A 17,512-nucleotide genomic window follows, 5' to 3' on the forward strand; every position below is an offset into this window, starting at 1 on the left:
ATTCCAGATCCACCTAAGTATATCAACTTCTGCCGTGGCGATGTTAGCGATACACAGTCGGAATCTTCCGAGGACGATAATTATTCCGTGGCCCAATTCCAGCGAACAATCAACCCAGCTTACAGAAGCTCGTCACCACAACCATCTACATACGAATCTCATCATGATCCCGAATCGAACTTAGTCCGAGACTTAGGCCACGACACAGGGACTCCCCAAAGCCGCGAGGCCACGATAACACCGCAGAAGGCAGCGACAGAACGATCCAGACAAACGCAGCTTGAGTATCAACCTCCTTCGGTTCACGATGCCTCGACGCCACAGAAGCAAATTCCAGATAGAACAAGACAGCAGCCTCAACTTGATTATCAACAGCAATCTTCAAGACGGCCATTTGATCAATCCCAACACGGTCCGTTGGCTGCCGTCCCTCACGATCCATACCCTATGGACGGCATGACAATGCTATGTCGAACAGGCCCTCCTTCAGATTTGAGTTCCGCCCATAGTCCCGTGAGACCTTCCAGTCGAGATTCACAAAGTGAATACTCTAATCCAACATCATTTTCGAGCCAGGACCCCCAAAGTGGAAAGACTTCGCCTATCAAACAGGTCGGCCCCCCGGCGGATAAGCAAATTTTGAAGAAAAAGAGCGGATTCTTTCAAGGTCATAGCCCATTTAGACGAAAGAGCAACAAGGAAAAGGACTACGGAGCAGCACCCGTGGCGACATCAAACCGGAATACATGGTCAGCGAACCGAAGCAATAACACTGCCCCAGCTTCTGCCTCGCGAAGATCACAGTATGGACAAGGAACTCAAAGTAGGATGATCAGTGACGGACCAAGTGTCAGCCCAGAGCCGGTGGACCCTCGTGCCAATTTCCAATTGAATATTGGAAACAATGTTTTTGATGTACAGCAGCCGGGCAAGAATAAGGGTGCACAGAATGCTACTCAAGCAGAGGAACTGGATCCTATTGCTCAAGCCCTAGCCGAACTGAAGGGTGTCACTAAAGCGTCTTCTAGTCGTGTCTCAGCAGACAACTACCACGGTATAGCAACGCCAGCACCAGGTTCAACACCAAATGCTCGACCAGGTGGAACGCAGATGGCAAGTGGCAGTCAGATGGGGGGTATGCGCAGCACCCCACCGCCATCCTACGATCAACCTGTTTCCCGCCTAGGACTTCCGCAGCCAGCTTTCACTTCCAAAGCTATGCAGCAAACACGACAAAAGTATGAGGACCAAACTCGTAACATGTTTAGCGCACCACAAGCAAGACCTGGATCTCAACATGGTTCACAATCTCGACCAGGTACAAGAGGTAGCGACATGCCACGGGCAACATCGCCTGCCCCTCCGCGCAGTGTTTCGCCTCGTCCTAATATGCAAGTGGATTCTCGGCAAGCATACCGGTCAGCTTCACCAAATCCCTATGGAGGCAGTCAACGGTCACGAACTCAGTCTCAATCAGCATCTCCGGTCAAACGTGGAAGTGAACAAAATGGTTATTATCGCCAAAACTCGCCAAACGAAATCGCTCGCGCTGTATCTCCAGCACCATTTCGGGAGCAGGAGAGACCACATAGTAGTCACGTAGCGTCCGATATGGCGGTGCAACTTGCCCCGGCGCCAAGTGACGGGTATGGTTCCCAAGGCAGAGGAGGTAGTCGAGCTGGCTCTTCTAGGACTATGAGCTATTACGGTGGACAAGGCTCTAATAGTCAGGTTTCTCGACAGCGAAGCAAGAGTGTTGCGGATGTGCGACAATATAATAGAGAAGGTCGTCCAATTCTTCATTTCGGTAAGTTATCCCATTCCAACTTCCCAGTTCCAATACTAACATATCGTCAGCTCGAGCGATGTACATGTATCAAGCCGCCATCCCCGAGGAACTCAGCTTTGCCAAAGGCGACATCCTCGCGGTCCTCAGATTGCAGGATGATGGGTGGTGGGAGGCCGAAGTGGCGGGCAAGAATGGGAGACCGGGTCTCGTGCCTAGCAATTATCTTCAGAATTGCTGAATCTAATGCATAATTTTGAAGCGAAGGATCTTGGGCGTTGTTCATAAGGAGGTCTGGATTGTGCTGTAGCTATCTTGCGAAATTGGTATATGAAATCTGAAGCGTGTGGGATTTTGTTTGAGATTGATAAATCTTGTTGGTATGTTAGGGATGGTATGGAATGGGCAAATTTGTATATATTATGATTGTGGTTTGGACGGGAGTTGGGAATTTTGATATGTGTGATAATTTGAGTTTATTGTGAGTTTGACTTTCATTTTTGTTTGATTGTGAAATTGAGATTGGGTTATGATGTGAATTGTAAGTTCTTATATATAGATGTTAGGGCTTGACGCTAGATGGGTTTGGAGGTATATTCCACTACGATTCATTTTAATCATACCTACCCACCCTCATAATATCTAGCGAATTTGATGGTTAAATCTTAGTGACAAGTCCGGCTTGAAATTCCATTTGCTCACATCTCAGTAGCGTAATAACATTAAACATACTTTGGAGGTATTTTCATTACTATTTCAACATTACTACATTATTAACCATTAACCCCCCTATTACACACCCTCAACCCCCCTTCTCCCTCCTCCTCCTAACACCCCCCCTCCTTCCCCCTCCACCCTCACTATAACTCGTCCCCAACCCCGAATCGCCAAACGCGCCATCCTCGTCATCCTCATCATCCGCCTCCCCCAACGGCGCGATCTCCGTTTCGGCTAACACATCCTCCTCCGCTTCCTCTTTCTTCACAACAGGCTCATACCGCAACGGCGCCTGTCGTCCATACGTAGGGAATGTGCGCGGGGTGTCCGAGAGATCTGGTTCTTCGTCCGTCCCAGGCTCGTTTTTAACCTCGTTTTCCGAGCGCGTGAGCGATGTAGATGATTCTTGGGATGGGAAGAGCACGCGTAATATCGTCCAGGAGAATACCATGACGATGTTACTACATGCCCAAAAGGTAAATATTCCTACGAATGCGCTCAGGATGCGGTGATTCCACATCCACCACCTCAAGCCCCCAAACCGCGCCCTAACATACATTGTCGCGTCGTAGACTTGTAGAGTTTGTCCCGCCTGTACTTCTAGCATCGCGTAAGCCGGCACGCCATCTTTACGGTTGAAGACTAAGTTCTCGGCCAGCTCGACTTCGAGCGTCGAGGTTTCAGTGCGCAGACCGAGGATGTATAGAGGTAGGCCTAGGATGCGCGTCGAAAGGGAGACGAGACGCGAGGTATAGGGGATGAGGGCCGGTCGACGGACGGTGTGGATGATATCGGGTTCTTGGATGGATGTGAGGTACAGACTTAATGTCGGGAGGGGGTGAACGTGTATTGTCGGCGTCGGCACAACGATCGGTTTGTAGGAGCTCGAGAGGAGGGTGAGAGCGAGCATAAAGGGTCCGAGGGTGAGGTTTGGCGGCGAGCGCGGGAGCGTGAGGGTTAGGTGGATGGTGTAGGGTTGGGAGGGGACGAGGGAGGTGAGCGGGATGAGGGCGTGTGGGTGTGGTCCGTCGCTATGGGGGTTAGGATGAGGATTGAGAAGGGAGGAGGGTGCTTACCCATATTGCAGGTGGATGGGGCGTTCTATTCCAATTTGGGGGACGTAGAGGTAGTAGAAGAGGACGTATGCGAGGGTTGAGAGACCGAGGAGGGTGAGGGAGGTGGAGAGGAAGAGGATGAGGTTGATGTAGGTCTTTTGCGCGGGTTTGGAGGTTGCGACGCGAAATGGCGTTAGGACGAGATCCTGCTCGGGGTGGAGGTTAGCAGATATGCAATTGAATAGATAGTTATATCATAATATGATTTACTTACTTTGACTACCATTGCTGCGTTGCCGCAGTCGGCATCGAGCGTGGAATCTACTTAATCTGGTGGTGTTGAGGGTAGCTTTGGCGTGGAAGCACTTCGTGAATGACGTCGCGATCACAAGCAATTTACTTTGCGCCTCGTTCAAAGGTCACCACGAGACGACACATCAATCAAAAATCCTTATTTTCTATTCCACTCAAGTCCATCAACATACGAACCACACAAATCTCTTTCCGCTTTTCCACCATTTCCTCTCTCTCACCAAAGCCCCATTAAGAATACCTCCGCAATGCAAATACCCTCCCCATCATCCCTTCCCCTCCAAACATCCTACATATCAACCACCATCCCAATTACCACACCACATTGCAAACACAAAAAGAGGCGATTCCCAGCTCCCTCGCCCAAAGATCTCATCCATGCATCGTATCCCCTCCACAAAAGTAAAAAATATGGGTGTACGCGTCCCCTACAAAAACAGGTCTGTCCCGATGCCTTGCTTCCTTACTCGCCAACTCAGATCCTTTCAATTCAATGAAAATAGAACCATTCAAATCGCTCGCTTCCCAACTCAATAGAAGAGACAAACAAGGAGATTCGTCTAAAAGTGGTTAGGAAAAAAGTAAAGTTGTATTGTTGCATCATGTTATATGTAATCTTTGCTTTGCTTTTTGTGACTTGAGCACTCGAAGTTGGATGTTGTTTTATTATGTTATCGAAGATTATGTCGTCGCCAATCTTGACAAAGTGTGTATGTTCTTTCAAAGTCTGAGCTCTCGGAGGATTTGATCAGCCATGTTCTTGTATTGCCAAGTTCCACCAGCAAGTCGTTTGAATTGGATGCCGTGAAGCGTGAGTAATGGTACTTTGACGATAAAAATTTCGAATTCCAGAATCATGCTGCCACCAAGTTCGCTTTGTACGTGCGTGCTTGTTTCTCCAACTGCTCGAGCGGAAGAGCCATGATTGTTACGCCCAACACTCTCATCAGATGCATCCGAATTTGTGTAACTGGTATCGTTGCGGTGTCTGGCGGGCGTCCTTGGAGTGTTTGGAGATTCTCTAAAGTCCTCGCGCTCTCTGTCGATACTATTGCTGTTATTGTTTCCACTCATAAACCCACCAAAACTTATCCGACGACGATGGCCAGGTGTTTGATTTCCATGACTGCTAGGAGGTATATCCACAACTTTCTTCAGGTCAATTGAAGGCATGTGCCTGCAACTGAAACCTCCACGAATCTCATTGAATTCCACATTCAGCTGTCTAAGAACTCTTATTATGTCGGATCGAATGAAACTTAGCGGTTTTGTTGAAGTTGTCGAAACACTGAATAGCCCTTTGAGGAAGACCGGCTTGGCATTTTCGGCCGAATCCACTCGCTCAGTTGACAATCCACTAGCATCCCCAGCGTCCATATCTGTCTCCTCAGGAACATTTGCTTCCCGGGCCTCTTCACGGCGAGCACGCCGAGCCTGAATGCTTTCCCGACGTGCATGGCCAAGTGATTTTGCTCTCATCGTGGCAGATTTCGGATTCAAGTGGCCAGCCGACTTAGGCTCTCCATCGCGTAAAGTCTTGTCATCAGGCTTTTCGTTGGTTGTCGAATGATCTGATCCACTCGTAGGCGGTGGCTCCTTGTATGTAACTCTGGGTGGTGGAGGGACCCCTTCTGAGGCACCCCTTCTACTCTCCTTTTTCCGAAACTCTGCGGAATTCACACTCGTTGATCTTCCTAATCCCTTCGCATTACGTGCATTGTTATCTGCCGACCTGGGAGGCGAGAGAAGGTCGCTATGTTGCGGTTGGCTGCTTCCAGAACGTAGGATTGAAGAGGGTGGGCCCTCATTATCACGCTCGCGGGTCCGTCGGACGCTGAAGCTCTTGCGCAATGTGCTTTGCTCGTGTGGCTGTTGTACATGAACTTGGGGTGGGTGACTTCTATCAAAATTCTTTTCAGACGTCTCCTTACGCCTCCGGGTGCTGAATCTTCGTAGTATTCCTGCTGCAGTGCTCTCTTTTCGGTGATGGGTGGGTTCAGGATTAGGTTCGATAATGGCAGGAGAATTCTGTCCGCTCGACGTCCCAGCTACCCTCAAATTCTTCATACCCTCTGTGACCTCGTCTTCCCCATGGGTACGTGCACGTGGTCTTGACCGCCCTCCTGTTGCTTTTTCACCGGGCATTTCGTATGCTGCAGAATTCGTATACGCAGCCTTGGGTGCCGACAATTCTGGCACCTGAAGTGGGGCTTCTCCCGGTACACGAGGCATGCTCGTTGCTCCAGGATTCGCAGCAAGTCGATCGCGATCCTGCTTCTCTCTGACAAGATAATACACCGATATGAGAGGGTGGTAGGCGTTGACTGGATCGTTTCCAAGAGCCAAGCCCTCCGAACTTGGTGCAGTGAGAGTATCACGGCTCGTGGTCGAACCTCTCCTCTTATAGAAATCAAATCCAAACCCTCTCTTCTTCTCATTTTCTCTTGGTGGTCCCTGCATCTCTCGTTCTTGAGCAGCCAGCTTGATAGCTCTCTGGTACTCTGGTGACTCAATAACCTCAGTTAACTGAGCTTCGATAAGCTCGGGAGGGCCAAAGTCGAAACCTGTCATGGCTTGTATAACAGCAGGGTCTAGAGGCATTTGAATTGGGTCTCTGGTTGGTAGGTAGTTCTCTGGTGGCGCGCCAAATCCTTTAATCATCCATGGGTGATTCATTATCTCCTGGAGGCTGGCACGCTGCTTCGGATCGGTTACGAGCATTCGAGAGATGAGATTCTTACATTCTAATCTTGTTAGCACAGTAGCCTCTTATAGTTAAGTGGAACTTACCAACAGATAACCAATTAGGATAATCCACCAAACCTTTCTTGATTTTGGCATGCAACGCTGGCATGCTCTGATCATCAAAAGGAACCTTTCCGCAGACTAGAACATAGAGAACAATTCCAAAACTCCATACATCTACTTCTGGGCCAGTGTAAGCTTTTGCTTGCAATAATTCGGGCGCTGCAAAATAGAGACTGCCGCAAAAGGTCTTGAGATGACTTCTTGGAGCGAACAAATTGCTCAGCCCGAAATCAATGATCTTGATATCCCCAGTCTTGCTGATTAGAATATTTTCGATTTTGAGGTCACGGTGAACAATGCTATTCCTGTGACAGTAATCCAGAGCACTGGCGATCTGTCTGCTGAACTTCCTCGCTTGCTTCTCCTTTAATCGTCCGTGAGAGATAATATAGTCAAGCATTTGCCCTCCATTGACGTATTCAAAGAGCATGTACCAGTGGTAGGTGGTCCGTACGACATCTCGCATCGCGCATATATATGGGTGGTCTAACAAGGTCACTATGGCGGCTTCCCGTGCTGTTCGCACCTCTTTCGAGTGATCGGCACGCTCTCTATCAGCTCGACTTTGATTATGGTTTTCTTCCGCAGTAGATCCTCGCGGAACAATTTTCACAGCAACCTAGGCAACGTTGTTAGTAATTACCTTGGACACAAACAGAGCTTGATTCTGACCTGTTCACCACCTTCTGGTCTCCGGGCCAGCTTGACCTTCCCCATACTTCCAGCACCAATTGTCTTTCCCAGAACCCAATTGCCTGTCTGAGCGGGTATGGTCGTTCGTGATTTGGATGATCTTCCTGTATGCCTGGACTCCTGGGGGGTCACCACAGGCGCCGGCCCCCCTCCATTTGCAGCGGCGGTCGACATGTCTCTCGAATGGCGGCTATGGCTATGATGTCGATGGTGATGATGACTCGACGCGCCTCTGCTGCTAGACTCTCCTTGCGACTGCGAGGGTTGGTCTCTGCTGGAGCTGCGTCGTCGTGCGTGTTCGTAATCAGCATGCGGCGGTCGTTCTGGTCCAGCTCCGTGGCGCGATGAAGTTCGATGGTGGCTCGACTGCGCGCGCTGGGGGCTGGGCGGGACGGCGGTCTTCGATCGTGATGACTGCGTTCTGGTGGGCGTGGACTGTGGTTGTGATCGTCGCGAATTGTGGCGGTCGAGAGTCGAGTTGGAGACGGATGTTGTTGTTGCCATTCTCAAAGCCGTTTCGGTTCTGGCTGTCTGCTCTTGGTGCAGTAGCAGCAATCAGCCGGGTGTGGGAGGTGAGCCTGTTGGCGGGTTGGCGGGATCTGGGAGTCCCTTTTTGGTGGTGAAGGCCCGAGACCCCTGGCGACTTTTGCAGCGTGGAGCTTGGTCTGGGGGTTTTCGCGGGTCTCGCTGGTGCGGTGCGTGCTGTACTGTGCTGTGCTTCTACGTCACAGCGATGGTGAAACGGTCGCGAGCGGCGAAGGGTGGTCGAGGTGGAGTGAGTGATGGAGAAATGCTCGACAGCTGTAGCTATGCGCCGCGACAGTCATACCACGGAGGAGCAAAGGATTGGGTTGTTGCGATTAGGATTGCGCTGCGCGGTGGTGAGGGAAATATGGGTGGAGGAGGACGACGGTGGAGTGCGGAAGCAACCTTTTCAAAATCGCTGGGCTGGAAGGTTGGGCAGCAGACGACTTGAGCTGGTGCTGGTGGCTGTGGGGAGCTGGAGGCGGTAGCAAACAGCTGGGAGTCTAGAAAGCAGCCGTTCCGCAAGCAACGCAACACATTTATGGGGAGGAAAAAGAAAGCATCAAGTCTCAACTTTCGGGCTCTCTTGGTTCCCTTCTTCAATGTGAGTAAGCGTCTTGTCTTATTTATCTAATCATTCTGGCCTTCAGCTTGCCAATCATTCATCTCTTCCTCTTATCCCGTAATAGCGATCAGCGGTATCGATAGCCACTTATGTGATGCGACGTGACTGCAGTCAGGATGACGTTTTGGGACGAGGGTAATAGGTGGTCTACGAAGGCAGGTAATAAAATCGAGATATTATAAGAGACAAAATCAATTCTGACCTATGCTGACCATATCTTACTTCAAAATCCATTTTATGCTTCACTATAACATTCTCAAGGATGGTTGTCGTCACGCTGCGTATCCTTTGAGTCCAGACGACATTGCTTTGGATCATCCAAGCTACCCCTCCTTATACCAATGAGAATCCATAAACCGTCGTCTAATATATACTTCGTGCCCCCCCTGAATAAACCGCAGTGGGTCTTCTAGAAGTTACGGTAAACAAGGACGTTGTAGCGAATAGTATGTTAAGAATCCGTCTTATTAATACCGTAAAAGGCAAAGTCGACTGCAAAGCACAGATTCTCCACTGCGGTTTATTCAGGGGGGGACGAAGTAAAACAGGTCTTTTCACTTTTTGCTAGTTCCAGACCACTCAGCTAAGAAACCGTTGAACCAGCTCAAGACTAGCATGTGCAGATGGTCTGGTGCAGTTTAGCAGCTGTGGTGATTGATAGCGGAACAAGCTCGCTCAGGAACATGGTGCTTGGACCATGATGCTGCTAAGACAGTACGAAATGCATTAGCGCAATAGCGATTTGACTCTGAGCGATCAATAATACATTATATATATGAATATTCAAGAGATGTACCGCTTGTTAGGATAGGGTTGAACGCCATGGTCACTACTGGCTAGCTCACTCCCTTGAGCTGCATCAGATGCATGTCTCCAGAGTCCAGTATCCAGCAACGCTACCAATGACACAGAAGCTTCACTGGACAGCCGCAGAAGCCCTTGCCATGCTAGTATTGGACGGTTGGCGAGCTCCAAAGAAGGGAGATTAAGAGCTGTCGAAAAAGCAAACATGCTCCGGCTACATGCATATTCCATCCATCCGGCATACTTCGGGTTCGTCTGATGCATTTTGCGAGCGCTGTTGTGATGTGTGCAGAGCAAGAATTCCCGATGCTAGGAATTCAATTATATTGAACGAAATCCTAGCCTTGTCTTCAATGCCAACCATGAGAGATAACTTGAGCGCTGCATTGTAACACATAACATGAAATGTTCGCATAATACTTCTTGTCATACGTTCCCGGATGCAAAGAAAGGTTTGGTGGAGCCGAAAACGGTAAGAGAAGGGATGTTGCGGCTATTAACCGATGCACCCTGATAATAAGCGCCAACCGAGAGCCCAACCAATAGTTCGGGCAGAAACATGGTCCACAAGGCTGAATGACATTCAAAAGTCATCACAGCCTTTCATGCCGTGCCGCCGTAATTGCTTCTCCTCTAGCATATTCCTCTCTAATTGCTAATTCTCTCCATATGTATATATCATGTCTGGCAAGCGGTCACGCGCAACCTACGAATCTGACCTTCAAGCACAGCAATCACCCTTCGTGACATACGGCACTCCTCTGCCACCATTCGATCCAGAAGTACGAGATGATGGATCATACGTGCCTGTGTGGAAGCAGGAAGTGAGAGATGAAAGGGGGTTGAAACGTCTTCATGGAGCTTTTACTGGAGGATTTAGCGCTGGGTACTATTTTTCGTGCTCCAATTACCATAGAACAATGCTAACAAATTTAGATACTTCAATACAGTAGGTTCAAAAGAAGGATGGACGCCATCGACTTTCGTCTCATCTCGCACGAATCGAAAGAAGGATGCGGAAAAGGCTCCGCAACAGCGACCGGAGGATTTTATGGATGATGAGGATAGAGCGGATGCCGAAGATGCGCAGCGAGTCCAAACAGCCGAAGGCTTCTCAGGCCTTGGAAGTACAGAGGAGGATGCTGCAAGACGAGGAGCGTTAATAGATCTCTTCAGAGTGGAAGGAGAAACTATTGGTGTCAAGTTGTTGAAGAAGATGGGTTGGAAAGAGGGTCAAGGAATCGGTCCAAAAGTTCGAAGGAGTGCTCGTCTTGGTGGCAACGAACAAGTTGGAGATGATCCAGATGCCACTCATCTCTTCGCACCAGAAAACACAAACATGATCAGTTTCACCAAGAAAAACGACCACAAGGGACTTGGCTATGAAGGGGAAGCAAGGCTCTCGGGTAACGGCAACTCTATAGCTGCCCATAAGTCGGAGGACGAAGAGGAAGCAGGTGATCGCACTGCACTTGTTGCTACGAAAAAACAAACGAAGAAGAAAGCCGCACGTGGTGGCATCGGTATAGGAATCTTGAATGATACTGGCTCAGATGATGAAGATCCTTATGAGATTGGGCCACGGATATCATATAATAAAGTGATAGGAGGAGACAAGAAAAAAAAGAAATTTGTCAATGGATCAGCGAACCCTTCACTAAAATCGAAACCAGTCTTTATTTCCAAAAAGGCAGCTCTTGAAAAAGCATCTAAGGGTTTTCGGAAATGTCGCGACGGCCGCTTGCCTTTAGATGGGTTCATCTTGAGTAGCATCGATGAATTCTCCGAATTAACACTGTCTGATGGGAAATATGCGCCCCTCGAAATTCCAGAAGGGTGGAAATCTTCAAAGCAAGCAAAGCCAGGCTCGGAAAGCACCAACTTTATCTCCACGGCGGATGCTGCAAAACTATCTAGTCTTGATCCAAAAGCTCGAGCTGCAATTCTGGGAGAAGCTGCATTACCCGGAAAATCTGTTTTTGACTTTCTCAGTCCAGCTGCCAGAGAGAAGCTAGCCTCTGCGTCAGGCAAAAGCAATCTTCCGCTAGCACTCGGTGAAATACCTAAAGGTTACAATATGACGGAAGAAGAGCGACACAAAGAATTGTTAGCACAGGTACCCAGAGTCGATAGAGCTACTGCTGAAGCTGCTCTAAGCCGAGGTGCAAGTGGTTTTATGCCTTACGGGGAGGATGAGGCGAAGAGGAGTCGATATCGGAACTACCTTGAGAACCAAGCGGGCATTCGGTCTTCTCCCTTGGAGCGTAGTGGCGGGTTTTCGAAAAATGACTGGCTGAAAGAGCTCCAAGAATTCGCTAATTGCGCTCAAATATTCAAACCTATGTCGGGTATGATGGCTACACGCTTTACTTCCTCCACCTCTGCACCCAAGGTAGCATCGGATGCTTCCGAATTATCGGCTGGGCCAGCTTTACTTAGTAAACCAGAGCCAAAACCAGAAGATCCTGCGGAACAAGCTGCAAAGTTAGGCATGTATGGACCCATGACCAGAAGCTCAAAAGACTGGTATCCGACAAGATTATTATGCAAGCGGTTCAATGTTCAACCTCCATCGCATGTTCAACCCGGATCCACCGAGCACGCTGAGGGAGACATGCCGCGGAATATGGCTCCAGACCTTGTTTCCAAAACAGCAATTGATGAAATGATGATGCAGGGTATTCGCAACCAAAACTTCGCTTCCGCCAACATACAGGCTCCTGAGCCTGTTATCAAAAAGGAGGAAATTGTCATTGATACAGAGAAAAACGAGGCACTCGAAGGACAGCGGGCAGGGGAAGCTGTTTTCAAAGCTATTTTTGGTGACGATAGCGACGACGACGATTGAAAATATGGAAGCATCTTACTCTTCTGCCTATTCAATAGTCAGCACCTCCGCCAAAGGATCGCAGCCATTCTTGGTCAGATCCCCATGTCATGTGACGGATGTATATATCCCACTTTTGAGAGAGATAACCTCTTCTGACGAACGCCAACCCTCAAAGGCAGTTGGCCTTCCCATGTCGAGAACCACTACCATGGAACTTATATCAAGATTCTGGTCTTTTATTGGACAAGAAGATCTTGAAGCCACCAATATGGTCTTTTCGGCAGCCTCATCCCGTTGCGATACGTCTTGCGGGACCTCTCCGCGATAAACATACCATGGAGACCCACTGCTGGCAATCAACGACAGGGACTTCCGACCGTCGGAAGCGCGATCACGACATAATATATGCATATTGGTAGTATCTTTAGTTCAATTGATTTGAGCTTTACAAAGACAAGCAAGACCAGCATTTGTCTTTCCGATTTCTTTTTCTCATGTCTATTTCTTAAACTTGATATAAGTCTCTAAACCCGTCTCGTGTACTTCTTTAGACTTTCTTTACGGACTCACTGCCAATTCTTATCTCCATTTCGCATCTCTCGCCATGGCCCTCTCTCAACTTTTGGATTGTATGCTTTGCGGCTTACGAAAGCAAGAATCAACAAAGGAGACTATCCCAGTATCTCGTGTACATTATGATATTGGAATTGACGGAAAGAAACCAACATCTCTGGGTTCTCAAGGATCAATCAGTTCGGCATCACAATACACAGCTAGAGCCACCCCTATAGTCCTTGAAACGAAAGAAGTAAAACTCGTCCCAAGAACAAACCGAGCATTTGTCGTCGCCTCAAAAGGAACATATGGATTTCAAGATGACCCATTCCCAGAAATGGAACACGACCAAGAAATTATCATCTCAAACCGCGCCACAGGCTTAAACCCAATCGACTACAAATCCGTCGACTATAATTTCTGTCTCCCCTCCTTCCCCTGGATAACCGGTCGCGAAATGGCCGGAGTAGTAGAAGCAGTCGGCTCAGGTGTAAAAGACATCAAAGTAGGCGATCACGTCTGGACCAGTACGCCCCCTTTTCCTCCCGTCTTCTTACATCCTCACTCACATATAACAGGCACATACTACCGCGACCGTCGCGCCGGCACTTTCCAACACTTCGTCACCGTCCCAGCGCACACCGTCCTTCCTCTCCCTACCAACACCACCTTCACATCAGCAGCCTGTCTGGGCGTCGCCGGTCTCACCGCAGCAATGACTCTCTGGCGCTGGCTCGGCGTCGCACTCCCTTCCCTCCCGCCTGCCCCTCAAGACACCGCCGAAACGCTCCTTATCTGGGGCGGCTCGACTATCACCGGCCAATTCGCTATCCAAATCGCGAAATGCTCCGGTCTGAGAGTCATCGCTGTTACGTCCGCCAAAACCGCACCCTTAGCACGAAGTCTCGGCGCGGAAGTCGTGATCAGAGATGGCAAAAGTAACGCTGAGATTGTTGCGGAGATCCAAGCGCTTTCGGGGAATATCACCAAAGCGATTGATCTCGTAGGCACCAAAACCGCGCCCTTCACCATGCAAACTCTCTCCCCGAGCTCCCCCGGACGCAAGATCTTTGCGCCCCTCGCGATGATGAGTTCGAAGGATACACCGCCGGAGCATGTGGATGTTGTTACGGTGGAGATGAAACAGTTTGTGCTTGATGAGTCGTGTAGGGGGTATGCGGAACGGCTTAATGGGTTGGTTGAGGGCGGGTGGGTGAGGTTGCCGGCGATTGAGGTTGTGGACGGGGGGTTGGGAGCTGTTGAGGGGGGATTGGAGAGGTTGAAGACGGGGGAGATGGGGGGTGTGAAGTTGGTTGTTAGATTTTAAGCTTAAGGGGTGGGGATACTTAGGGGAAGAGGGAGGAAGGGAGAGGAAGGGAATGAATAGTGGGAAGAGGATGAGGTTTGAAAGGGAAGAGATGAAAATGAAATGAATAATGCATAGTATGGAAAGGGCATAGACCGGCGTTTTAATGGGTATTAGAAATTTGGCATTGTAGATAAATAAAATTGAGATGATGGATACATTCATTACATATTGATCATTTACCTCTCTCACTTGATCTTACCTCTCATTCTGTTATGATATTAGGTATTCAGTCTGACTAAGGTCTCAAACCACCTCGCTTAAATCCCAGGGGCGAAAAGCGAAAGGTCATCGGATCTCCGACACCACAATTCAACACAACAGTCCATCCTACCCATCCTCCCCAGCGCGGCAACCATGACGTCTACATCACATATTGTAATCTTAGCATAATAACCATACATAAAGGCCGATATGAGGAAGGATGATTCCCACGGCCTGGGTCGGAATATCCGACGACCGAGTTTGAAATTTGATAGCTTATTCAAGGCGTAAAAAGCAAGTATTTCATTTTGGTTTACCGTTTGCTCGAAGAATTACAGGTTCTGGGTTCGAAGGTCCTTAGACAAATGTATTTAAGCTCTATAAAAGATATCTAGGGATGTTATTTTAGTCTATAGTCAGATAGGGATAAGTGTTTGTACGTGAGAAAGTATTAATAATGTTTTAGGAGGTATAATGAGGAGTTTGTCTTATTGATATTAGTACCGCAATTTCGTAAAGGATTACCTAGACTATAGTATTCCGACATAGAAGGATATCGGAATATTATAGTACGTATTACTTGAAGTGATTCAATTTCCAGCGACTAAAACGCTAACCAGATTCTCTAGATTACAAATACATTTTTCTTTTCCTTTAGATACGGTACGTTTTCCGGTCCGAAAGCCGTAATGTCTACAACACTAACCAGACAATCACTTCGCACACCGGCTGTTTACTTGACTATCCAACCCATCGCCTTCGAAATCTAATACCACCTCACCGGTTATTTCTGGGCGTATCGTTTTCGAATTGTGGGTCTTGCTTTCGGTGACGGTTATGGGAAATTTTTTGGGACTGTTAGGAAGGTCTGTGGGTATCTTTGTTAGAGCTTTTGTTGGAATTTTAGTTTGAGATATGCGTTCGGCTCGAGGGATGTGAAAGGGGAGATCCTGTTGGTAATGAGGCATCTGTCGGTACGGATGGGGGAATCGTCGATCTTGAGATTGGCAGGCCGGCTGGTGAAAAACACGGGTTGGAAAATGAAAGGGTGCGGAAGATTTGAAGGTAAAACTAAAACCTTTGGAACGATGAAGCCTAGAATGTGCGCTCGCGGTAGATAATAGGCGAGAAGAAGTTGAGTGTTATTCGAAATATAGTAGTTATTCCGTAAAATTTGTTAAGTACCCGTATTTCATGTTCTTCTATGACCCCTGAACAAACCACGGTAGCTGTTCTAAAAAGGAATGCCAAAATCGTAAATGTACATCGTAATTAACAATACTAATCTAGTATTCTGCAAGGCCGCCTTCCGTCGAAATCACATCAATATATCGATCATTATACCTTGAATAAGAGCGTGAATTGTGTATCTTGAGATAGATTCCTAGCCTGCGGACTGTCCCCCGAAGCCTCACATAAGAACTATAGTAACTGAATTATCTCCTTGAAGCTAGGTACACTAATACCTATAAATAAGAGCCCTCGTTCATCGTCTCCTCATCCTCTCCCAAAAGAGTTCTCGAAACCTTCCATATTTGCTGAATATCGAGCCCAAGACATCCAGCCTATCTTTCGTCGACAACGAGCTTCAACACACCCTTACGATAGAGCTCCTCTATCCCTATGTTTCGGAAAACCTAATCCCGATAATGGCGACCAGGATCAACCCAAATTCCTTACTCCAAACACCTCGATTTATTGCTTATCCGACCAGAAGACATGTTATCGAGCCCAGGCCAAACAATCCTTCCTATTCCGATATAATAGCGGTTGTTACCGGCGTGTAACTTCCCTAGTATAACCCTCTCTTGTCAAGGTTGTACGAATAACCCTTAAGCCGTACCCGAAAGGGGTCTGGCCAATGTCTTCGAGATTTGATCGCTGAGTATGTTTCGTTTGCGTTACATTCTCGAGAAGTGCCTTTCTTTAAATGGAGAGAGGCTTCTTTTCGTTGGGGTCTTTTGGGTCGGGAACGTAACATTCGGCGTGGGCGTCTCCATTGTGTAGGATGATTATAAGATGTTCGAACGCAGATGAAAGTAGAAGTGGTGAAAAGCGGTATTGGTCATATTGTATTGACTGGCCCCTTAGCCTGTGGGAAGCTTCTGCGTGGATACCCAGACCCCACTGCGGTTTGTTGAGGGGTTATAGAAATATTATTGCCAGTGAAATCAAAAAGCTCTCATCTCGGCGCCTCCCAGACGTGTATATGTACGATATTATTTATTGTCACCGGGCTGTCTTGAGAGCTAACATTTTGTTGCGTCCCCGAAGGATTCCCAGAATCTGGTGACGGCTGCCAGGGCCAGACACCATATTCAATCCGAATTCGGATGAGAGCGGCAAACCCACAGAGGACGAAAACCCCAAGCATGGCCAGGCATCCTAGAGCTATTTGAGATATTGTTACAGTAGACAGGCCAGTGTAATAGGGCATTGTCGCTGTTGAGGATGATTTTGAGTCGCTTAATTTGACAATGCGAATGATTCGTGGGTCTTAACAGTCGGTGAGTGACAGGTAGGTGATCGGTGAGTGTACGTGTGAGTGGCTTTGGTTATATGTTAATTCCAGAAGTTACTAAGGATGTTTAAAGTGAAGTAAGAAGGGGAGAGGGGGGAAGAACTATTTATATCTAGACCCGAGAAGCTCCGAAAAGGAAAGTTCTACAGATGCTAATTGTAAATTCATTAGGCGGTACCCTAACAATTTAGGATAGCCTGGTAAAGTGCTTTAATCGGTTTAATGTGTTAGGAGACCAACTATCACTCACTAGGTTTCTCTAGTACGAAGGTAGAATCCTAGCACAAAAGATTTGCCGATTATCATCGATCCACAAGCGGGACGCGAACAAGCCTGTAAACTAACTTATGTTCTGGCATTTTATAATTTAACAAGTACGTTGAGTTATTTAGATGTCTTAAGTAATTTAAGTATATTTATTAGCTCGAGTTAATAAATTATAATCCGCTATTAACATCCCCTATATTATCTTTTCATACAACACCCCCCTCTCGCGGTAGACAAAGTAAGTGGCAATCGAAGCACGATATTTCTTCGATTAAGTTGACGAAATATCGGCATTTAGTGGATTAACTTGGAACAATATAACTTGTTTAGACAATTGTTTTAAGTAAATAAGATTTCTTAAGCTTTATTCGAAGTCGAGTCTCAAAATTAGTAGGTAGGTAAATAACACTTATCTTGTCCTCCGCGAGCCCCTTTACCCTCACT

General features: G+C 47.8%; 5 protein-coding genes across 5 annotated transcripts in view; 3 read left to right on the top strand and 2 right to left on the bottom strand.

Moving 5' to 3' along the window:
- The window catches only part of GLAREA_00112 (SH3-domain-containing protein), a gene marked incomplete at both ends in the record, with an annotated part of 4,606 nt that extends 2,579 nt beyond the window's left edge, over positions 1-2,027 (top strand). The window contains 2 exons of the mRNA XM_008084872.1: positions 58-1,807; positions 1,858-2,027. Of these exons, the coding sequence (XP_008083063.1) occupies positions 58-1,807; positions 1,858-2,027 (1,920 nt within the window). The remainder of the gene's footprint in view (positions 1-57; positions 1,808-1,857) is intronic.
- Positions 2,028-2,588: 561 nt separating this feature from the next.
- On the bottom strand, positions 2,589-3,844 carry GLAREA_00113 (uncharacterized protein; the record flags this gene model as incomplete). Its single annotated transcript, XM_008084873.1, has 3 exons — positions 2,589-3,534; positions 3,580-3,764; positions 3,833-3,844. The coding sequence occupies 3 exons, from the start codon at positions 3,842-3,844 to the stop codon at positions 2,589-2,591; spliced, it is 1,143 nt and encodes a 380-aa protein (XP_008083064.1).
- A 746-nt stretch (positions 3,845-4,590) lies between these two features.
- GLAREA_00114 (Protein kinase-like (PK-like)) lies at positions 4,591-7,875 on the bottom strand (the record flags this gene model as incomplete). The annotated part of the gene is made up of 3 exons (XM_008084874.1): positions 4,591-6,614; positions 6,661-7,297; positions 7,351-7,875. 3 exons carry the CDS (start codon positions 7,873-7,875, stop codon positions 4,591-4,593), a joined length of 3,186 nt encoding a protein of 1,061 aa, XP_008083065.1.
- A 2,130-nt stretch (positions 7,876-10,005) lies between these two features.
- GLAREA_00115 (uncharacterized protein) lies at positions 10,006-12,173 on the top strand (the record flags this gene model as incomplete). Its single annotated transcript, XM_008084875.1, has 2 exons — positions 10,006-10,211; positions 10,262-12,173. 2 exons carry the CDS (start codon positions 10,006-10,008, stop codon positions 12,171-12,173), a joined length of 2,118 nt encoding a protein of 705 aa, XP_008083066.1.
- A 586-nt stretch (positions 12,174-12,759) lies between these two features.
- Positions 12,760-14,037, top strand: GLAREA_00116 (GroES-like protein; the record flags this gene model as incomplete). Its single annotated transcript, XM_008084876.1, has 2 exons — positions 12,760-13,237; positions 13,289-14,037. The coding sequence occupies 2 exons, from the start codon at positions 12,760-12,762 to the stop codon at positions 14,035-14,037; spliced, it is 1,227 nt and encodes a 408-aa protein (XP_008083067.1).
- Positions 14,038-17,512: the final 3,475 nt, after the last annotated feature.

Source organism: Glarea lozoyensis (genome assembly GCF_000409485.1).
Source record: "Glarea lozoyensis ATCC 20868 chromosome Unknown GLAREA3, whole genome shotgun sequence".
Classification (NCBI taxonomy): Eukaryota; Fungi; Ascomycota; class Leotiomycetes; order Helotiales; family Helotiaceae; genus Glarea; species Glarea lozoyensis.